A 22950-nucleotide genomic window follows, 5' to 3' on the forward strand; every position below is an offset into this window, starting at 1 on the left:
TTTTTTTTTTTTTAAATCAAATTGTGCTCAATAGCTGGGCTTTTAGTCCCATCTTCTCTTGTAAAAAAATTATCTTGTAAGTGAGACACACCGAAGGGTCAATTGACATTCTAGAGCTGAGATTAGTTAATGGGCAACATGGAAGTGGAGAGTGTCGACTGTACTATTCTCTTGTGTTTCAGAATATCTGATCACACTGTGAACCCTGAAATTGTGTTATTTATTGGAAAAACCTGTTTCTAGTTGTGGTGGGCTCAGTCATAGCACCAAACCTTTAATCCAAAGCTCTCTGCTTGAAATTTGTAAGCAAGATTAAATAAAGTCAACCCAAGGTCAAGAGGCAAAGTAAGCACCATGTTGACAGGGCATAAACATAGGAAAAACCCTATAGAAAATAAGAAGTCAGGAAGACAGATGGAGATCACAGAAAATAGAAGGAAGGGAGGTTGGAGGTTTTTTTTGTTTGTTTGTTTTTGTTTTTGTTTTTAGGTGGCAGGGGAAGGAGCTCTCTCATTTTTCTTTTGGAATGTGGGCTGCGGAGGAAGGTCACTTGGATGCTTTGACTGCCTCTCTAAGCTAGGGGGCTTTCACCCCTGTATCTGGCTCCCATGTTTTTATTGGTAAAAATCGAACCTTTGAGATTTTTGTTAAAAACAACATTTTGCACCCACCAAAGGTCCGCAGATGTAAAAGTAACTTTTATTTGCCTGATTTAGATGTTTTGGATGCTTACTGTCTCTGTAAAATCTAATTTAGTCCTAGTATGTTTTCAGGCTTTGAGACATACTGCTGAATAAGCTCACCCTTTCTAGCTCTTCTGACCTCTGGTTAGCTGATTCAACACAGCTGTTCTGTCTCAAACTCCTATTCAAGCTGACTGATTCAAACTGGCCTCTCTCAGCGTCTGACTGAATGGCTCTGCTTGGCCTTATACTAACTATGGCAATATGTCCTAATTTTCTGGTTCATACTCTAGCTTGCTCTGTCTTCATCTGTATTTAGCTTGTTCTCTCTTCAACCTCTTTCTGTAAAACTATCCTAGTAAAAACTGCCTCTTAATTCCATGAACTGAACTGCCAGGGACTCAATCTCAGAGGCTTATATAACATATAATATATAATAAATATATAATATATAATATAGTAGCATTTCCTCCTTTTCTTTCACATGTCCATACCCTTCCACATACCCATCCTTGCTCTCTTTCAAACCCATGATCTCTTTCATTAGTTGTGGTTACATGGATATATGAATTTATATATGTATGCGCACATATTTTCTAAACACAACCTATTCAGTCTGTATATGTTACTTATACATGTGTTTCCACATACTTTTGTGTTCTTAGTAACTTCCTCCTGCCCTTGAGTTCTACTAATTGCTTCTAACAATTCAAATTCAAGTCCCCATTCATATGCCACAATACCCGATGTTCCTGTATTTAAAGCCCAAATCACACAGTATAAAATAAAATAGTTCCCTCCAGAGATCCCTGTGGATCCAAATTAACCAATTTACATGGCATATGTAACTGCATAGGACAAGTTAACAGAAAGCAAATGAAAGCCAAACTTCCTATTCATTGGGCGATTCTGGCAGTGCAGTCTAGAGTTGAAAGTACAAAACCCACAGAGCTCTTTGCATTAGGAGTGTTCAGCTCATTTTGTTTGAAGCAGCACACATATAACTAGTTTGACTCTTTCTAAAAATAGCTCAGAAAATTTCAGCTGACCATCCTAAGGTAGACTAACACTGAGCTTACATTTTCAAAGTGCATGTTTTAAAATATTAATCCTGAAAGGCCCAGCATGTCAACTAGCAATCACGGGTCCTTTCACACTCTTCAATTTGTGTATAACTTCTATCTTAGTAATGGATAGGATATACTAAAAACACCTTGCATTATGACATCTTCAAGCACGCATACCAAGTGCTTGGCTCATGGTTAGCCTCCCATCACCCTCTCTTGTTTCCTCTGGCCTATCCCACAACTCCTCTCTTCTTCTTAATAGTCCCTTATTTTACTTTTATGATGTAAATATATTTATTGATGAATTTATTTAAATATAGGCTCTCCTTGCAGTATGGCTTATTGTGCTTAACTGGATGACATTTTTGTCCCATTCTTTTTCCTGAAAATGGCACAATCCTTGTCCTCATGGACGAACAAAATTCCGTCCTGTGTATATACATATTTATGTGTATATGTTATATATGTCCATACATCCCTTTTCCCTTATTCATTCATCTGTTGATGGGTACTAGGTTGGATGCGCATCTCGTCTATTGTGTGTCACATGCAACAAACATGGATGGGCAAACATCTCTGATGTGCTGATTTAGGTTCTTTCAGGTATATACCCACAGGTGAGTCAGTGAATCATAATGAAGTTCTTCTACTTTTAAGAAGCGTTACCTTTACAGTTTATGTTCTTTTCTTTCTTTCTTTCCTTCCTTCTTTCTTTCTTTTTTTTTGGTTTTGTGAGACAAGGTTTTTCTGTGCAGCCTTGGCTGTCCTTAACTCGCTTGGTAGACCAGGCTGGCCTTGAACTCAACAGTGATCCACCTGCCTCTGCTTCTGGAGTGCTGGGATTAAAGGCGTGCGCCACCATGCCTGGCTTTATGTTCCTATTTCAATTTTTGGCAGTATTAACTAATTTTGGATTACAGAAGACAAGTAAAATAGCCCACTCACATCCTATCTTTGTGTTCTTTCATCCTGCCAGCATTTTTATATCTCAACTTTTGGTTATTAGCACTTGCATTTTTATATATCTCACAGCATAGCTTCCAGGTTGCTAATGTAAAAATGTCAATGTACTTCAGTTTTGTGTGTATGTGTGTATGTTGGGCCCAGGAGTATTCAGTTTGACTAACTACTAAATGCTACTACTTTTCTTTTCATTCATATATAAATGTAACAATATATACACATTGCTTTATTTACAGTTATGATTTCATTGTTTCATTTTGTGGTTTGCTTTTATTAACTATTACAAAGTTATGGCATTCCTGATCTTTCCAAAAGAAAACAGAAGATTCCTGTGAGTCAAATGCATAACAGAATCTATCAGCTCTACTTACATTTGTTTGTACCCTTTGAGTACTCTCCACTAGTGTGCTCAGCTTTTGCTTACTCTGCTGGTATCCCTGCATCTCACTTGAGAAAATACCTCCATCAGATAGCACATGGGCCAGTCTGCAGGACATTTTTTTTAAATTAATGAGTGCTATGGAAGGTCCCATCCCATTGTGAGTGATACCACCACTGGGCAGGTGGTCTTGGGAGTCATAAGAAAGCAGGCTGGGCAAGCTATGGGGAGCCATCCAGTAGTTGGTATTCCTGCATGGCCTGTGTTTCAGTTCCTGACTCCATGTTCTTGCCCTGACTTTCCTAGATGGTGTGATAAGGACATGTGAGTCAAATAAAGCCCTTCCTCCCGAAGTTGCCTTTGGTCATGGTGTTCTCTCACAGCAAAAGGAAGCAACTAGGACCGTAGGTAAATTTTGGGGCTCTTGACTGTTTCTAGACATCTTTCCATTGTTTTCATACTCCACGAATGGTTTGGCTTGGCGCAGAGGGCTGGGTTGCAAGTAGGTTTTCTTCCTAACAAATCTGTTCCTGTGAGTTCTTAGTGTTGAGTTTCTAGACAGATCTCCAGTGTCAGTTGATTCTTCACTCTTTGGATATGCTCAGCTCAGAAAGCATTTAAGATGCCTGATTTTTCAAGCGTTCTGATGGCTTTCTGTGATAATCTTGGTATGAAGTCTTTGGCTCATAGTGCAGGCATTTGGCGGAGTGTTTTACTGACGCCACTACTGCTTTTCGGGTCTAGCGAAGCACAGGGTGCTTTTTTTCCTGGTAAAAACCCTCTTCTTAGTTTCCCTGTACACTGTTCGAGGTACCTGTGTTAGTTGAGTCTTGAACTTCAACAAAAAGTTGAGGTTCTTCTTTTGATTTTCTTTTTCTCTTGCCTTTTAATTGCTCTTTCTGAGATACTGTTACAATCCCATGTTTCCTTCTATTTTCTTTTCTGCTTTTGTATTTTTATATCTAGGGTCTGGTTTTTGGAATCTGTTCTCTGTGAGTGAAGGGATGAGACAGCATCAACTTGTATAACTGGACGATGGAGTGAAGACCAAGCATGTTAGTTCACCAGACAAAGATAACCCTTCAATATGCCGTTTGCCTTCTTTGGAGTTAGATATCTTAATGGCAACAGGATAATCTGCCAGCTACCCTCTCGCTGGTCTGTCAGGGCTGATTTTACAAAAGTTCACTGAATGTCTTTATTTATTTATTTATTTATTTTTAGTATTAGTCCACATTGAACTGCTTTAGTCTCTCTGAAATAAAGACTTTTATGGAGTTCTGATGAATTTGTTGGTGTCTACCCAAAATCTCAATAATGTCTGTGGAGGGCACAGCCCTATCCCTGATCTGCTCCAAGGCTCAGGAAACACTGAAGAAGTGGGGCCAGAAAGAATGGAAGAGCCAGAAGATGGGGAGGAGGGCTGTGAAATATTGTGTTTTGGACATGACATGACCAAGGCAGTCATGAGCTCATAGCAACTGGGATTTCATGCAGAAGATCAAACTGCTTAAAAGTTCTAGCATGGATAGCACAGGAGATCCAATTTTCTTTGGGTGGATGGTGCTAGGATCCCAGTGGATGACCCGATGCTCAGGTACAAATAGACATCACTAATTGGACTCAGTGGGTTGTTAAAAAAAATGTTGGGAGGGATATGTGTTGGTGGGGAGCAGGATGAGTAGGAAGAAGGATGTGGGGGTGGATATAACCAAGATACATTGTATGCATGTATGAAAATTTTCAGAAATAAAGTTAGGGACCACTGGACTTAGACTCGGACAGCAAAGATTTAGACTTAACTCAGAATAGGCTGTCTTGATGATCAAGTGAAATAATGTGTTGGAAGGACTCTGCAAACTAAAAGAGACTCTGTGAGTCTTAGGCATTATTAATAAAAGTTTTGACATTTGGGCAGGTATTCAGAATGTCACCAAGAGCTGATTTCTTTTCCCAGACTGCTTTACACAAAAAGTTAATCTAAGTGAATCACGCAAAGATATTGACACAGTTAAGTTTGCTGTGAGCTCCTAGGCTTTTAAACTTTTTTCCCTCTAAATCCTTGAGATGCTGGCTAATTTAGTTCTTTCACAACCAAATGACAAAGCAATTTGCACATCTCACTTGCCTTGGTGGCAAGAGTGTGGCTCAGCCTAAACACAAATGAAATTGCATTCGGTCTTTCTGCTATGTATATTCAGTCAGGTTTGTGGGGTAAGAAATGAAAGAATCAGCAGATAAAGCTTGCTTTCAACCTAATCTTTCCTTAAAAAAATTCACCTTTAAATTAAAAAATAGATTTCTACAACGTCAAACTAACGTCCAATCCCCTGGATAATGTTCAAAGACTATACAAAGGAGATTTAATGAACAAGTGAATATTATGTTATTCCTATGCAGCATAAATAAATAAATTTCACTGGGAATGAGCTGGCAGCCACTTCCTAAATTAGCAAATTCAGTATTTGGTTCCTGAAACTAAGTGTAGATTTTAACCTCTTAAGCCTCTTAATTCTTATAGTTTGTGCTCATTTCTGTCACACAGAGTTTGGAATTTTGAGTGAAATTAACAATTTCACTCTATTATTACTTTCATTTTTAAATGTTCACTTGCTAATCATAAAAATGCTACATAATCAAGTTGCATGAATTGGAGGTCAAGGCCTCTGAGCTAAACTGTTCAGTTGATGTCCACACCATTTTAGGTTGTCTTACTTTGATGATAGACATAGAAATCCCACTTCTCTAATGGTTTGCTTCAGGGAAAACAATTTGTTCTGAAGTCCAGCTGGAAACTGTTCCTCACAATTCAGTAATTGATAAGGACATAGCAGCTGAGAAAAGTCCTTGCTATGATTCTTGAAGCTATGTCCTGTGCACCACTTAAAGGTACTGAACACTTGATATGTCTAGTTCCACCATAGAACTCAGTTTTTAATCTCTAATTCACTTAGATTTAAATACTGGCCTAGAGCTAGTGGTTACTGGGTTGGCAGCACAGCTCTCAATCACCACAGTGGATGTTCCCAGGAGACTTTTGCAAAGATTTGCTTTCCAACAGAGCAGCTCATGTTCTAGGAGGTTTACTATGTGGGAGATGTTTTATTGGTTCTATACAGAAATAGGGCTTGTTGCTCAGTGAAATGCTGGGAGCTGCTTGAACAAGTTGTGGACTCACAGGTTGGAGAGCTGTGCTAGAGTGAAGGAAAACTGAAGGTAAAGAGAAATAACCCATAGGAATGTGAAAGCAGGCGAGAAGAGGAAGGGTGGTGCGTAGCTGTGTGCCTGCACGTGTGCACTTCTAGCATTATGCTGTTAGTGGTTTGGTTTCACACTTTTCAATCCTGGAGATTCAACCCAGGGCCTCATGCAGGCTAGAGAAGCACTCACCATTGAACTACGTTCCCAGCTCCTGGCCAAAGAGCTTAAGCGTTTATTACCTTAGGGACCTTTCTGCAAGAAAGCAATTTTACTTTCTCATTTGTGATTAAAAAACACTTTCATTCATTTATTTTTATGTGTATGGGTATTTTGCCTCCATGGATGTCTGTGTACCATGTGCATGCCTGATCCCTACAGAAGCCAGAGGAAGCTAGAATTACAGATAGACATGACCTATCATGGGGGTGGTGGGAATTGAACCAGGGTCCTCTGGAATAACAGCCAGCAATCTTCACTGCTGAGCCATATCTCCACCCCTCATTTATTTATCTTTTATTTTGTTTTTGTTTGTTTGTTTTGAGCCAGGGTTTCTCTGTGTAGTCCTAGCTGTCCTGGAACTCATTATGTAGACTAAGCTGGCCTTTAACTTACAGAGATCTGCATGCCTCTGAGACTTGGGATTAAAGGTATATGTGCCACCACTGCCTGACTTTTATTTACTTTTCAAACCCTTGAAACAATAATGATTATCAGTGGCTTGCCTTGGAATTCTTTTCCAATGGTCCATTTCTTGTCTACAGTTGTAAAATAGTATTGTGTTTGAAACTAGTGTCCTTATTTGGTCATTAGATACATATTTCCTTCAAGATATAATTAAGCGACACACTTCCTGTCACAGCTTCTTTTCTGTTGGAAGGTACCGTATGCGACAGACACGGGCCAAGGCAAATGGGATGGTTGGTTCACTGTGGTTAAACTGAGGAGTTTAGCCACTCAACCCTGAGAGCTAAATTAGAGCAGTGTGCTTGCTAGATCCACATCTAGGTTCAAAGTCGGGAGTTTCAGCTACTTGCCAGGAAGAGAGATAACCTTAGAATGACGGACTATTGTGTCGACTGCGCAATGCTAACTTCATAGCATTGATCTAGAAAAAAAATAGTTCTTAACCTGGTTTTATTCCCAAAAGACATGGAAGACCCACATACTCCGCAGTATACCACTAATGCAGATCCAAAAACATATTTTAGAATAGTGTCACAAATCCTGGGCTATCGAATAGAACGTTAAATGCAAACACAAAACTTGTATTATGAACTAGCTTCAAACAACGTGTTTATTAACTAATATTCTCAAACATTAATGCACTTCAGGCCATCTCCCTACATGTGTTAAAAGCAATTCTATAGACACTAAACCTCAACTTTTTAAACATGTATGCTCTTTGCAGCAGTAGCATAAAACGGGCTAGAGAAAGTCACAGGAATGCCAGGAATGGTGCTGGGTTCTGCTTCATCACTTAATGACCAATTATGTTTCAGATGGTGTGTGATTCATAAAATACATTAGGTCCTTCCAGGAGTGACACAGCTGGTGACCTCTGCACAGTGTTGCGGGTACTGGTTAATTAATCTGAACAACACATAGACCATTTTCTGAAAAAATACACTTTGTTGCTGTTATTTGGGAATAACACCTGCTCAAATTTGAGGCAGTTCATTAAACTTTGATTGGACTTTATTTTTTTAAGACAAAACGGAAAGTAGCTCTAGGAGGCAATGAACCACAGCTGTTGGAAAATGACCCAACACGTTCTTCCGGAGACTGACGTTGCCATCTACCTACCACTGACGTTTACCTGAATGAGGTTGGCAGCTGGGTTCCTTCTTTTCTCAAAATGTTTCTGGCGGTGCTGCTCTTGGACTTTCAATGCAAAACCTGAGCCAAGAATGCCCTGGAACAAAATGCAAAATAATAGCATTTTAAAGAACAAAATTCTTAAACATTTCTAAAGTGCATCTACGTAAAAGACAATTGGTATGTAATCTGTTGGTAATAACCGTATTACTTATTTAAAAAAAGCCCCACTGTTAATCTTTGTTAAAACACTGTCAGGCAATGGTGAGCTGTTGGGTAATAAATACTGCCTAGAGATAATCAGTCTTGTTCTGTAGTAAATCAACTGGGCATTATCATCAATTGATTTCAGGTATCATTGGAAGCATCCTATTCAGAATAGAAGTGATCATGAAATTCAAGTGAGTGGTCTGAAGAGGTAGAATTTAGGCATATGGATTGTGCTTTTGACAAGGCTGGGTTTTGAGTTTGGGAGATTTCAAGTCTTGCTGTTGTAGATATGGCCATCCTTTTTTTTTTTTTAAGATTTATTTATTTATTATTATGTATACAGTGCTCTGTCTGCATGTACATCTGCAGGCCAGAGGAAGGCATCAGATCACATTATAGATGGTTGTGAGCCACCATGTGGTTGCTGGGAATTGAACTCAGGACTTCTGGAAGAGCAGCCAGTGCTCTTAACCACTGAGCCATCTCTCCAGCCCATGGCCCTCTTTTTAACACTGACGGGACTCTGGAATTGCACATGCATCATGTACAAAATCCAGAAAAATGGAAGGTGCAGATCTATTCCAGCTGTAGCCTCTGAAGAGAGGCTCTCAGGTTTGGAGCTGGAGTTTCTGCCTGGCTTTGTGACAAAAACAAGAGCATGGCTCATTGACAGACCCATCCCTGCTTTCCTCAGTTTTAATCTGGCACTTTCAGCATGTAATTTGTATGTTTGTTGCTTTGTTTTGGTTCACCAATTTGGATTTTGGAGTTAGTAAGATTAATATATCCTCCTTTGTTTATGTCAGTTTTTGTTTTGTTTTCTTCTTTTAAATGTTTATTTTAGTTTAAATTATGTGTATATGTGAATGTGTGTGTGTGTGTGTGTGTGTGTGTGTGTGTGTGTATGTGTGTGTGTACACAGATAAGAGGCTTCCAGAACATAGAGTCAGATAGCCTGGAACTGGATATAAGAGTGATTGCAAGGTGCTCAGTATGGGTGATGGTAGCTGAACCCAGGTCTTCTACAAGAGTGGCATATACTTACTCAACTGACAAGCCATCTCTGGCCCCAAGTGTTTTGTTGTTGCTAGTTTGATTTCCTTTTGCTTATTGTCTGGAACTGCAAAAAATTCTGTCTCTTTGATGGTTACTTCTCTTTTCAGTTTCTTTAGGTCTGATGTTTGTGAAACCCAGATGCCTTTTGTCTCAACCTTGGGTTCACATTCAGAGCTTGCTAAATTCAGTCTTTGGGCTGGGTCTGTGTTTTTGACTTCATTAGTATGATGCTGGGAGCGCCAATGCTTTCAAGTCTGTGGATTTTACTTGCTAGCTATAAATTATTAGCCTTTTATTAAACTTCAAGGAGTCTAACCTTTAGGTTAGAGATGGGCATCTTCTTAGCCAGTATCATCTCAGCCAGTATCATCTCAGCCAGTATCATCTGCAGGTAAAAAATGCTCACTTCTCATTGGCTCAAAGGTGACACCTCTTGGAGAAGTGGTGGCTTTTTAAATTTTATTTTATCTCTAGAAGGTATTAAATATTAGCCAAGTGACAACTTGGCTGAGTTATTTTTAGGCACTAGATAACTTTTAACCTTCCATCTTACCTTGAGATTTCACAATTTTTGGTGACAAGAACCAAGGCAAGTAATGCAATCATGTATAAAAAACAGGATCGCAAAATACTATTTGCTGCTAGTTGCAGTGCCTTCCTCTCTTATTAATTAGAATAAATGACTGTGCCCTGAATTAAATCATGGGCCTCCTTTTCTCTCTTTCAGTGCAGGTCTTCTACTATGCAATATCTCCACATCATACAAATTGTGATTACATAAGCCAAGTCTTAGAAGACCTGCTTTATATGGTCTTGTTTATAGTTTTAAATAACATTTCTCCACTTGGTATCAGAAATGCTCTTCACTTCTAAATCCAGGTCAACTCTAGTCATTTAGAACTGTTTGTGTTGTTGTTGTTGTTGTTAAATGAGACTATTTGGGGAAAGATCAACTGATTTTTCTTCTAACTTCATTTCCCATTAAGTATAAATATGTAGGAGAAAACACAAAGTGTCTTTATAATATGTGTAAAAAATATATATGTTTTATATAGAGAGTTCTGCTGTCAAGGTAAGATGGGAAACTGTGGTCACTGAGTTCCTGAGCTGTGAGAACCCCAAAGAGGAAAGGCTCACAATCCTCTTTTACCTTTCTATTGTGGTTTGATGAAGACTGGCTCCCAGAGGTTCATCGTAGTCATTAGGGAGTGGCAGTATTTGAGAAGGATGAGGAGGTGTGGCCTTGTTGGATGAAGTGTATCACTGGTGCAGGATTTGAGCTTTAAAAAGCCCATGCCAAATCCAGACTCCCTTTCTCTCTGCTTGTGGATCAGGATGTAGCTCTCAGCTACTGTTCCAGGGTCTTGGAAGATAAGAATATTGAGAGCAAAGCAGAAGAGAATGGAAACCTGGCATATTAGGTTTCAGTAGGAGGCAAAGACTCCACTGGGCCTTTTTTTTTTTTTTTTTTTCGGTTAAGATTCTGTTGTTCTGGTCAGCTGGGGCTGATGAATCAGCTGTGATTCACAAGAGACCAGGATCACTAAGGCAAAACCATTGTTGGGACAGTGGATGCTGGTCAGCTGGGACTGAAGAGTCAGTTGCAATTCAGAAGAAACCAGGATCATTGATGCGAAGTCTTATGGGAAATGTTTCCTCAGAGTCAGCACACAGGAGCTGGATTCCAGAGGCGGCCAAGGTTGTACCTCATCCTTGGTAGCTGAACTTGGTAATGTAAGAGTCACCCAGGTGGTACTGGTTTTTGAGGGCATGAAGAGGTCATGGAGAGCAGCTGAGGCCTGCCACCGTGTGGCAGGGGGATTGAGTATCTAAAGAAAGGCCAGGAGAGGCTATTCCTTGGTAACACTGCAGCCCAGTTGTAGCAAGAGACTCCAGTGTTTTGGAGATGCCAGTACTATGGGGTGAGCCCCGAGAACAGCAGCAGCCATGGAGTGAGTCTGTCGGACCCTAAAGGACAAGCTGTGTGTGCTGTCGAGGGCAGAGTTGCAGAAGTGGTCCAAGTCCATTGGAGGAGCCCAGAAGATTCTGAATGAATCTCACATATTGGCTATTGAGTTATTTACACAGGTAGAGTTTGGTTTTGCTTTGTTCAGATTGTGACTATGACCTAGTTCTTCCATCTTGAGGTAAGGATGTATTTAATTTATTTTTGATTCTATACGCGCCTATGGTTGAGAAATGTTGGATTAAAAAATGACTTTGGACTTTTTTTTTTTTTTTTTTTAAAGAGACTGAAGTTTTAAAGTGTTTGAATTTGCAAGACTGTGGAACTTTTAAGTTTGGAAATATTTTACATTGGGATATTAATGTTAATGTACAATATTGGGGGTGAACAAGAGAGGAAAGTTTGTGGCATAACAGTGATTGTTTTGTGTATCAAGGTGACAAGGGGTCAATTGAATAGCTGAATAGTTTTACGTCAACTTGACACAAGCTAAAGTCATCTGAGAGGAGGGAACTTCAGTTAATCAGGCTTCCCAAATAATGAGGTTATAGGGAAGCAAGCCAGGTAGCAGCAACCCACCTCAGCCTTTACATCACCTCTGGCCTCCAGGTTCCTGCCTTGCTGGAGTTCCTGCCCTCCATGCCTTTGTTTGTTTGTTTGTGTTTTGTTTTTGTTTTCTGAGACAAGGTTTCTCCACGTAGTCCTGGATGTCCTGGCACTCTCTCTGTAGACGAGGCTGGCCTCCACCTCAGAGATTTGCCTGCCTCTGCCTCCTGAGTGCTGGGAGTATAAGCTTGTGCCACCACTGCCAGGAACCCTCCCTGCTTTTGATGAACTGTTACATAGAACTGTGAGTGAAATAAACCCCTTTCCTTTTCAAGTTGCTTTCGGTCCTGGTGTTTCATCACAGCCATAGTAACCCTAACTAGGATACTTCCCTGGCACAATACTGATGCATTCTCCAAATTTTCAATCAGGCATCTCTGTTGGCTGGCAGCTATAGAGAACAAAGTGACGACTCAGCATCTATCCTGAGGCCGCAGTAAAACATTTCACAGTAAAGGCTTCTCTTTTTTGGCATTGTACAAAATGTTATGTTCAGCGTAAGCACATTTTTACCAATTTCTAACATAGGTTAATTTAATTTGTATATGAAAATGGCACTTTATTGGAAACATTTCCATGAATGACTATTTAGTCTCTGACCTGTAACCTAACACAATATCAAAGCTTCACCTCCCTGTAATGGCTCAGAGTTTCTTGATAGGATCCTTGTGTTTCATAGTGGGACTTCCTGACCCTGACTCTACCTGACCCCAAGTCTTCACACATTTTGAACACTGATCCCTTCTTGCTTATTGCCAAATTTCATTTCCTGCCCTGGCTGTTAGGCTCCCAATGTCTCTTCCTGTGCAGTGTTGGTCCTGCTGGACTCGATTGTCTATTTTAACAGCCCATTTATCTCTGTGACCTCAGGGCAAACATAAACATAAAACAGCAGGGATTTCGTGCCATTGCTTTCAGGGAAGAAAACCCAGTCTGCATTTGACTGTTTCCAAAGGTATTTTTTCTTAGTGGAAAATCCGATGACTGATTCTTTTTTTTATTATTAATTTATTCTTGTTACATCTCAATGGTTATCCCATCCCTTGTATCCTCCCATTCTTCCCTCCCTCCCATTTTCCCCTTATTCCTCTTCCCTATGACTGTTCCTGAGGGGGATTACCTTCCCCTGTATATGCTCATAGGATATCAAGTCTCTTCTTGGTAACCTTCTGTCCTTCTTCTGAATGCTACCAGGTCTCCCCCTCCAGGGGGCATGGTCAAATGTGAGGCACCAGAGTACGTGAGAAAGTCATATCCCACTCTCCACTCAACTGTGGAGAATGTTCTGACCATTGGCTAGATCTGGGTAGGGGTTTAAAGTTTACCACCTGTATTGTCCTTGGCTGGTGCCTTAGTTTGAGTGGGACCCCTGGGCCCAAATCTGCCTATCATAATGTTCTACTTGTAGGTTTCTAGGACCCTCTGGATCCTTCTACTTTGCTATTCTCCCATGCTTCTCTCATCTAGAGTCCCAAGATGATTGATTCTTTCTCTGTTCTTTTCTGAATTGTTGGCACAGCCGTAAAAGCTGACTTTATGCTGGGTGTGGTGGCCTGCTCTGTAGTTCAAGGCAGCGAGGGCTACATGGAGAAATCCTAGCTCAAAAACAAAACACAACAACAAAAAGAGTTTACTTAGCATATGGAAGATTCTGGCCCCCATTTGTCTTATTACCACTTTGCATCAGGAAAAAAATGCATTTTTATAGCCTTACGAAGAGTTCTTAGTTTTCTTCATAGTAATCACTTGATGTACATTATCACATTATTCATCCCAGTACGTATTTGGACTCATTAATTCTTCTTCCACTATTTTAGTGAAGAAACACACTAAAACAAAAATGAAAACAAAACAAAACAAGAAACAAGCCCCTCATACCAGAACCAAAACCAAAGCATCACTGAGCTGTGTTTACCCCAATTCATATGTTGCCTGCAGTTCAGCATGTGAGTTATTTGAAGATAGGCCCCTCAGCAGAGGTAATCAAGTCAGATGAAGTCATTAGGATGGGCCCGAATCATACGAATCATGTCCTTGTAAGATAAATAAATTTGGATATAAATGTTGTAAAGATGCACATAAGGCATGAAGCTCTCTACCTCAAGTTAGTGACAGATGTTACTCATACTGAGGGGTAATACCCAAGTTTCTGTGTTGCTGGTGCAGTGTCTTTGCCATGGGTTTGAGTGGTCTGTGCTTGAAGCACCTGGCCCGTGGAAAGCTGGGACCTAAGTGTGGCAAGGACAGGAGTGCCTGCAGAGGCCATTTACAGTCAAAGAGCAAGCACTGTGAAGTCCAGTCTGTGGTACTGAAAATCCCCATCTGACCTCCGTGCGCTCAGCTTTTTCTGGCTTGTGCTCGACAGAGGTTTGCACATGGCATGGCCTGCTGCCTGGAGCAAGGATGAGACTGTTTTCCTTAGGCACACCTGTTGTGGCTGGACCCTCACTTCTTACTGTTGATGCCCTGGTGCCAAGCTCCATCTCAGATGGAGGAGCCAAATATGATGTCCAGAGGGTAGAGGCAAATTGTAATGTCATGTCCAACTGCCTTTAAAGAAACAAGAGGCTAAAATTATCAGGAAGTCAAGTTTCGTCCATTGAAAAGAAACTAATCAGGAGCCTGGAGGAAGAAGATAAATGTGTCTTCATTCTGACAAAATGCAGAAACTTCTCATTACGAAAAAAAAAAAAATCAATGGCTTTGACACAGGAATAAATCATCTGACACATTTACAACACTTGAGGTCAGATGCTTTTCATTCAAGTGTTTAGGAGGAAGAAAGAACTCCTGTGCATATCCATCTTTTCATTTGTGTACATTGTAAGTTAAACTGGAGTAATCTGTTTAAATGAAGCCATTTTAAAATCTTTATAAACATTTAAACTGTATTAATGGCAGGTTGATTGAAATAGTCTAAATTTTTTGTTTATACAGATCTAGCTGATATTGAAAACTCGGGATCATATTTTGTACATCATCTACCTGAATACATTTTTTAAAAAGTCAACATTTATTAGAACAATAGTATCGGTCAATGAAATAGATCCGTTCTTCAGAGCACTGATGTGTGAGGGCTCGCTCCAATGGAGGCTGATTTATTGTTGCAAAGATACTCACAGCAGGGAGTGCAAAGAAAGAAATGCCAAGGAGTGCGAACCCTGCAGACAGCAATCTTCCCAGCCAAGTTAGGGGCGTTTTGTCTCCATAGCCAATGGTTGTCAGTGTAATCTAGAAACAAAGTCAATAGAACATCCAGCTTAAGTACTCGAGAAGGAAGTTAGGCCCCAGGAACAGGGGGCAAAACAGTATTTTCACTAAGTCACGACGCACATTCTGTCACTGAGCTTTCGGTTCCCATGACGCAAAACAGAACTTCTGTTTGTTGAAGGGAAGTAATACCCTGCATATTTGGTTATTCTCTAGCTTGCCCATGTGTATTCAAAGGAAAGTTATTTGGGTCAGAAGATCATAATCCCTGATGTGGAAGAGATAGCTCTGTGGATTTATGAGCTAGGACCTCAAACAATGATTTATTCTAACTAAGACTGTTCATCACTGGCATTTTCTTAAAGCCTCATGTGCTCAAGGTGTGTTTTGTGATTTGTAGTGGAATGAAAATGAAAGGCACATAGTTCTTGTCCTGAGATAATTATGGCACTGGAAGGGAGGCATGATCTATACAAACAACTAAGACAAGAAATAGAGGTGTACAAGAATTCTACTGGTGTGTTTGCGTGTGTTTGTGTGTGTATGTGTGTGTGTGCATGTGCATGTGTGTTTGAGTATGTCTATATAGGTGTATGTGTGTAATCTGTAGTTTTTCAGTCAAAAAATTGTGTCGTGAGAAAACACTAAATCTTTCAATTCTTCATTTCTAATCTGAGTACATTTAATTTTCTTCATCACCTAATTGTTCTGGAAATGATCTCCCATACTATCTTTAATATTTTTTAATTTTAAAATTTATCATATTTTCAATAATAAAAAAGATTTTATTTCAATTGGGTGTTCATGCACATATTTGGATATATGCTAGTGAGTACAGCGCCAACAAAGGCTAGAGACTATAGTCCTCTTCTAGACTGGAGCCATGGGTGGTGGTGAGCCACCTGATGTTGGTATTGGGAACTGAATTTGGGTCCTCTGGAACAGCACTAAACCATTGTGGCCATCAAAACATCACTCCATCAAGTTTTCTGAATATAATATATTTATCTGAAATAATCTGGGCATGAAATGACAAATATCACATGCTGTTTTCCTTTTTAAATTTTTTCTTTTAATTTTGAGATTACATATGATTACATCATTTCATTTCCTCTTTCTCCCTCTAAGCCCTCCTACACACCTCCTTTTGCCCTCTTTTTCATTAGTTGGTGCTGCATATACATGTGTATATGTGCACACACATATATTTCTACATACATAAGTACAACCTGCTCAGTCTGTATAAAGTTGATTGTATGTGCATTTCTAGGGCTGACTGGATAAGCAGTTGATGTGTTCTTCCCTGGGGAAGACTACGTCTCCTGTCCTCAGCAGCCCTCAGTTGTCTGTAGTTCTTTCTGTAGGGTTGAGGCCGCCTGGGCTTTCTCCTATCACGTTGGCATATCTGTTCCCATCGTCGTTCAGCTCATGTTTAAGCAGTCATGTTGGTAGGATTTTATGGGTGTATCTTCCAGCATTCCTAGGCTGCACAATCTCACAACAAACTCCTTGTTCGTCTGGCTCTTACAATCTTTCTACATCCTCTTCTGCAATGTTCCCTATGAAATCCCTGTTATAGTCCCTCCCATTGTAGTCAGAATCCCCACCATCATATCAGAAGCCTTAGGCGCATCCCAATTTATTCCTTCTCCTTTCCCCCTTCACTGAACTTATCATCAGGTCCCATTGATTCTGTGTAGGAAGCTATAAATTCATCCCAATCTTCTGTTACCACTATCACTTTGGCAGGCCAGGTTGCTACTTTAATTTCTATCTTTTCTGTTTTATTTACCCTTTCCTCTAGCTGTTTCTCTTTATAACTGAAAGAGATGGCATTTTCTCACTCCTCTCTGATAGAAAATATTTCAATTGTTATTTGCTTGAGTTTAGAAAAAGTGACTTCTAACCATGGTTCATATGATCTGGTCTCTTTAGAGACCATTTTTATTTCACATTTGCTGGGAGTACATTAATCACTATGGTATTCCAGCGTTTCAAACAATCTAGAATCTTGTTGATGATGGTAAGCCTGGGTATCCTTTCTAGTGATGCTGTTCTGTCAGTGAAATTATTCTTTACCTAATCTTCCCAGGGCTCTTTACTGTCTTTTAGGTCTTCTCTCAACTATTCCTCCATGGAGAAAGGCTTCTCCACCCTGTCTATGAAAGCATCTCTTGTTACTGTATATGTCAGCTATTTCTTGTCTGCCTGCTTCCCTCCCTCCCTGTCTTCCCCCCTTCCTTACTTCCTTACTTCTTTCTTTCCTTCTTGCTTTCATTTCTTCTTTCCTCCATTCTGTGACATGGTCTTGTTCCATAGCTCTCCTGCTACCTTCAAATTTGCAATCTTTCTGCCTCAGTGTCCCAAGTGATGGAATCACAGAGACACATCATAATGGTCTGCGCTCCTTGCTTTATGGTAGTACCTGTATTTATAACAAGTACTATATTCTTACCAGAAGGGGTAAAAGGCCTGGTTTTTTTTTTATTATCTTCCCAACATCTAGTATGATGGTTGAGACCAATAATGGAGAACTCAGTATTTAGAAAATAATTAAAGGATATTTTCAAAATTATCTAAAAGAAATGGATTGAGAAATATAGGGCAAGAACTACTGTAAACCCCTCACTTGAGGGGAGGCTTCCTAGAATGGGTGTGTATAGTGTTTTAGGAAGTGTAAAACTGAATAAGGAAAGGATAATGCCTTTATGATGGGGTAGATTACTCAAGGGGGCAGGGGACATGGAATCAAGAACACTTTTTTGCAGGTGTTGGCCTAGGCAGGATGAACAGACAGATTTTCTGTGGGGGATAATGTAGGCACAGTATGAGAGGGGATGGGAATTGGAAAAGCTCTGACAATGCCTTTAACCACTTTGAAGAAGTTGGAAACTTCTGAAGAAAACCAGAGGCCTAAGTGAGGGGAAAGTGAGGTGTGGGAGGGCATCAGGTGCAAGGCAGTAAGAATCTTGTGGGTGGAAAAGCCCCTCCAGGGCTGCAGAGAGGGAGCTGGACTGACATCTAGTAGCCAACAGAGTCAAATTTCAGCTATATCTGTATGAGACTCTCAAATATAGTTCGTGATAATACCAAAACCAAAGTTGTGTTTCAGTTTTGTTGCATTTTAAGCAACCATTGTTTTTCTGTCAAGTAGTTTACTCTTTTTACAATAATTTATTAGTAATAACCCACTAAGGAAATATTTTATGGTTTCATCATACGGAAAATGTGGCAGTTCCTGGTTGGTTTGTGTTTCTCTAACATATTTGATTTTTTTTTTTTTTTTCTGCTAAGTCCAGATTCTCAAAGAGTAGAATTCGAGCATTATAGTTAAATCTGCAGAATGGAACACAGTAAAGTGGCTATATTGTGCTTTATCCTGGTGACTTTTTTTTATCTCCCATGGATGGTGATGACACTGAGGTAAAGTGTTGTAGAGTCAGAGAAAGCAGCCCAATTCCCATTGCATTTTGATGATGAGTCAGCCCCTGTCGGGACAGTAATTCAGGCTTCTGAAAGAAACACATCCAAAGCACCTGGTGGAGCCAGTAGCTGAATCTCTTCTCTAAACTAATCACTCTTCTCTGAACTCAAAGAAACTCAGGAATTTCTTGGTTGGATGCTTATGGACCTGTTGCTACCAGGCATGGGCAGGCTCAGGATGGATCTTGCAACTGGGTGGCCAATTCCTTCCCTTTATACCAGGGAAGGACTTGGTGAGAATTACTTTTGTTCCTTTGTCAAGAGTGTAGCCTTTCATGTCTGTAGATGTACAGGAAATGATGGGTCTCATCCCGTGAATAGCAAAACAATGAAGTCTTATAAAAACACATGGGGCATTCCTGAGAAGAAGAAAGGGTGAATGAGTAGCAGAGGGGAAAATGGGGATGGGGTGGGGATTGAATGTACTCAAATAACATGCATGTATGTATGAAAACATCTCAATGGAACACACCTTCTCGCAAAATATAGTCCAGAAAAAAAAAATGATGAAGCGTCTTGGGTGCACTTTACAATGACAAAATGAATTTTCTTGAGGAATTCATAGTTACTTGTCTGGTTGATGTAGCTACCAATATTCTGACACAAGGGTTGATACATTCTCTAAATCAAACATTACATAGACCTGCATCGGTTTTCACGAATTCCTGGATGTTAAAGTGAAACTGTTCTCTAGGTCCCATCAAGTTTTTCTGGAACAGCACAACCACACTGTGTGCACAGTTTATCTCTGCTGTCAACTCGATTAGACTTGAAATCACCTAGGAGATTGTGGCACACCACTGGGTATGTCCACGAAATTATTTTGTAAAAGTCACCTCAGGGGGAAGAACCATCTTGACTGTGGGTGGCATCATTCTGTGAGACCAAGAAAAAAGAGGAAGAAAACTAGATGGCAGTGAGTTCCTCTTTCTCTGCAGTGGGTTTGTGATGACATGAACCCTCTGTGGCTTCTAAGTTGGCCATGAAATGAATAGATCCTCTCTTCCACATGCTCCCACTGCCAGGATCCTCTCTTCAAGACCACTGGGTCAAGTGGTGATGGGATGACTATCCTGAAACTATGACTTTAATCCTTTGTCCTTTTGAGTTGTTCAGTTACAGATGACAAGTTAACTGTAACTAGTATACTTCTTAGACACTGAAAGGCTGTGATAGTATTAGCCAGCTCACCCTTTACGTGGGAGCCAAGAGACAGAGCCCTCTTGATGCTTAGCATCCTAGACTTCTGCTAAACCATTAAACATTTCTCCCTTCCAGAGACCTCCGAGCTTTGGCTGGGTCCATTAACTATTCATGTAGGTTCAGAGGTGTAGAAATGGAAGTGCCCACAGACACCAGTGCTCAGGGCATTTAGGGGACTCCTAGAGCAACAGCTTGTTTTGGGGAACCTGGCCTGGCTGCACAGGGGACTGTCAGAGGCTGTGAGGAAGTTGCAATGGGCTTCAGAGTTGAGCTGGGAGATAAGGCAATTGATGTGATTTCTGGAAAACACATAATAGATTTCTAAGACCCCAGCAGTGTTTTGATGGTCTAGTATAATAAGATGACTTGTTTTATGATGCCACATCTTTTCCATATTGCAACCACTTGTCATACATAGAGTATCTCAGCAACTCTCAGTCATAAGGGCAGACGATGACTGTTAATTATAGTATGCAATTAATATCGTGATTTAGGATGCTTGGAGTTTTAAAAAGCATTGATTTTGGGGGAAAAAAAAACCTAAATCTAATAACGGAGCACTGTATGACAGAGACAATAAATAAGGCACCTCTTTTAAATGCCAGTCTCTTTAGAACAGGAATCCAACATCAAATAAATAATATAGTTCCTCCTTTGCAGTTACCCTGCCAGCCCCTGGATTGTGTAATTCTTTGTCAGCTCTTTATGTGCATAGGACATTAGGATGCAAGGGTTGAGAATAGTGGTAATGGAGCTGGAATCAGATCCAACGCCTCTGTTCATCTTGGGTGAGTCATGAGGATGCTTCAGAGCTGCATACAGGCTGGTGGGCGGGGATGACAGGGATTACTGGGTGGGTCCAGAATGAACAGAGAACCAAAGTGTGGTTGGTTAATGGGTTCTGCTTGTACTAAGACATTTTGGATAATTCCTGAGTCAAAGCATTTCGTTCTTTCCTATTACATACAGTATTAGAAATGAATCACAATATATCAGAGTTTTGCTTTGCATAGCAAATATAAAAGGAATGAGTTGAACTTTAGTGCAGCATAATCAATGAAAAATAAGTCTTCTTATGAGAGTCCTGTTATTCTTTGTAGGTGGAATGATTTTCTAATATTTTATTAATATATGACTATGCACAGAGAAGACTTCTTTCTTTCTCCCCTACATGGGAGACAAATCCAGGGACTTTCTCTAATGGGCAAATGTTCTATCTTTGGACTATGTCCTCAGCCTCAGCGAAGGCTTCTTAATTGAAACTTCTATGATAGTTCGTCAGCACATCATCACAAATCTAAACCATATATATAATACATTTATATAAATTAAAATATATAATAAAGATATATAATGTTTTATTTCCCCCTAAGACACATATAGGTACATTCATTTACTAACATTGTTTGTGAGGAACTGAGATTCTACTTCATATTTTTATTTTCATAAAAATCACCTATAATGAATCCATTTTTTATGTTTTTATAACTTATGTTTTTAAAAAGATATTATATTTTATGCATGAAGTGAATTGCTTGCATGCATCTATGCATTCATGCATGTATGTGCCTGGTGCCTAAAGAGGCCAGAAGAGGATAACAGATTCCATTTTACTGGATTTACAGAAGGTTGTGAGTCACCATGTAGGTGCTGGGAACTAAACCCAGTACCTCTGTAAGAACAACTGCTTTAAAACACTTATTTATCCCATGTTTGTGTGTGTGTGTGTGTGTGTGTGTGTGTGTGTGTCTAGGATGAAGTTAAGTCTCATGCAATGACCTGAATATACAGAGTCTCTAGATTTGTAGAATTTTCTCCTCAACAGAGTTGTGTGTTCACACTTGGTTTTTTTTCCTTGCTTAAGTAGAGTTTTATTAGCATAATATAATTCATAATACCAGTCTTCAGAAATCAAAATCATACCTCATCATGTACATTGCTATTTCTTTTTTTTACTTAAAATACAGTTTAATCAAATATCCTTAAAAATCCCCCCTATTATTTATCAAATAATCACAAGCTCCAGTGAATAACTGAAGCCACAACAAAAAAAAACTTTGCTCAGTCACAGATAGTCTGATTAGGTAAGTCATCATTAGATATGTCATGATGTCATTTGTTATCCCATTCCTTGTATCTTCCCATTCCTCCCACCTCCCTCTTTCCCCCTACTCCCCTTCCCTATGACTGTGACTGAGGGGGACCTCCTCCCCCTGTATATGTTCATAAGGTATAAAGTCTCTTCTTGGTAGCCTCCTATCCTTCCTCTGAACTCCACCGGGCCCCCCATCCAGGGGATGGTCAAATATGGGGCACTAGAGTTAATGTGAAAGTCAGACCCCACTCTACTCAACTGTGGAGAATGTCCTGTCCATTGGCTAGATCTGGGTAGGGGTTCGAAGTTTACTGCTCCCAGTTTCCTTGGTTGATGGCATAGTTTGAGCAGGACCACTGGGCCCAGATCTGCCCATCATAATGTTCTTCTTGAAGGTTTCTAGGTCCTTCTGGATCCTTCTATTTCCCCATTCTCCCATGCTTCTCTCACCTAGAGTCCCAAGAGGATATCCTCCTTTCTGTCCCACTTTCCTGGTAAGTGAAAACTTTCATGGGACATGCCCTTTGGGCTAGTGTCCAGATATAAGTGAGTGTATACCATTTGACTCTTTCTGCTTCTGGGTCAACTCACTAATTATGATTATTTCTAGTTCAATCCACTTGCCCACAAATTTCAGGAATTCCTTGTTTTTAATAGCTGAGTAGTATTCTGTCCTGTAAATGTACCACAGTTTCTTTATCCATTCTTCTACTGAGGGACACTTAGGCTGTTTCCATGTTCTGGCTATTATGAATAAGGCCACTATGAACATGGTCGAGCCTATGTCCCTGTTGTGTGCTGGAGCATCTTCTGGGTATATTCCAAGGAGTGGAATAGCTGGGTCTTGAGGAAGCCCTATTCCCATTTTTCTGAGATAGCACCAGATAGATTTCCAAAGTGGCTGTACTAGTTTGCAATCCCACCAGCAATGAAGGAGTGTTTCTCTCTCTCCACATCCTCACCAGCATGTGGTGTCACTTGAATTTTTGATCTTAGCCATTCTGATGGGTTTA

At 40.1% G+C, this 22950-nt stretch overlaps 1 protein-coding gene across 3 annotated transcripts in view; it reads right to left on the reverse strand.

Moving 5' to 3' along the window:
* The window catches only part of Kcnq5 (potassium voltage-gated channel subfamily Q member 5), a 536287-nt gene that overhangs the window by 77757 nt on the left and 435580 nt on the right, over positions 1–22950 (reverse strand). For all 3 annotated transcript variants that reach the window (XM_051152962.1, XM_051152961.1, XM_051152963.1), the window contains exons 6-7: positions 15067–15177; positions 8110–8205 (exon numbers count right to left, since the gene is read on the reverse strand). In XM_051152962.1, the coding sequence (XP_051008919.1) occupies positions 8110–8205; positions 15067–15177 (207 nt within the window). The remainder of the gene's footprint in view (positions 1–8109; positions 8206–15066; positions 15178–22950) is intronic.

This window comes from Acomys russatus, chromosome 11 (genome assembly GCF_903995435.1).
Source record: "Acomys russatus chromosome 11, mAcoRus1.1, whole genome shotgun sequence".
Classification (NCBI taxonomy): domain Eukaryota; kingdom Metazoa; phylum Chordata; class Mammalia; order Rodentia; family Muridae; genus Acomys; species Acomys russatus.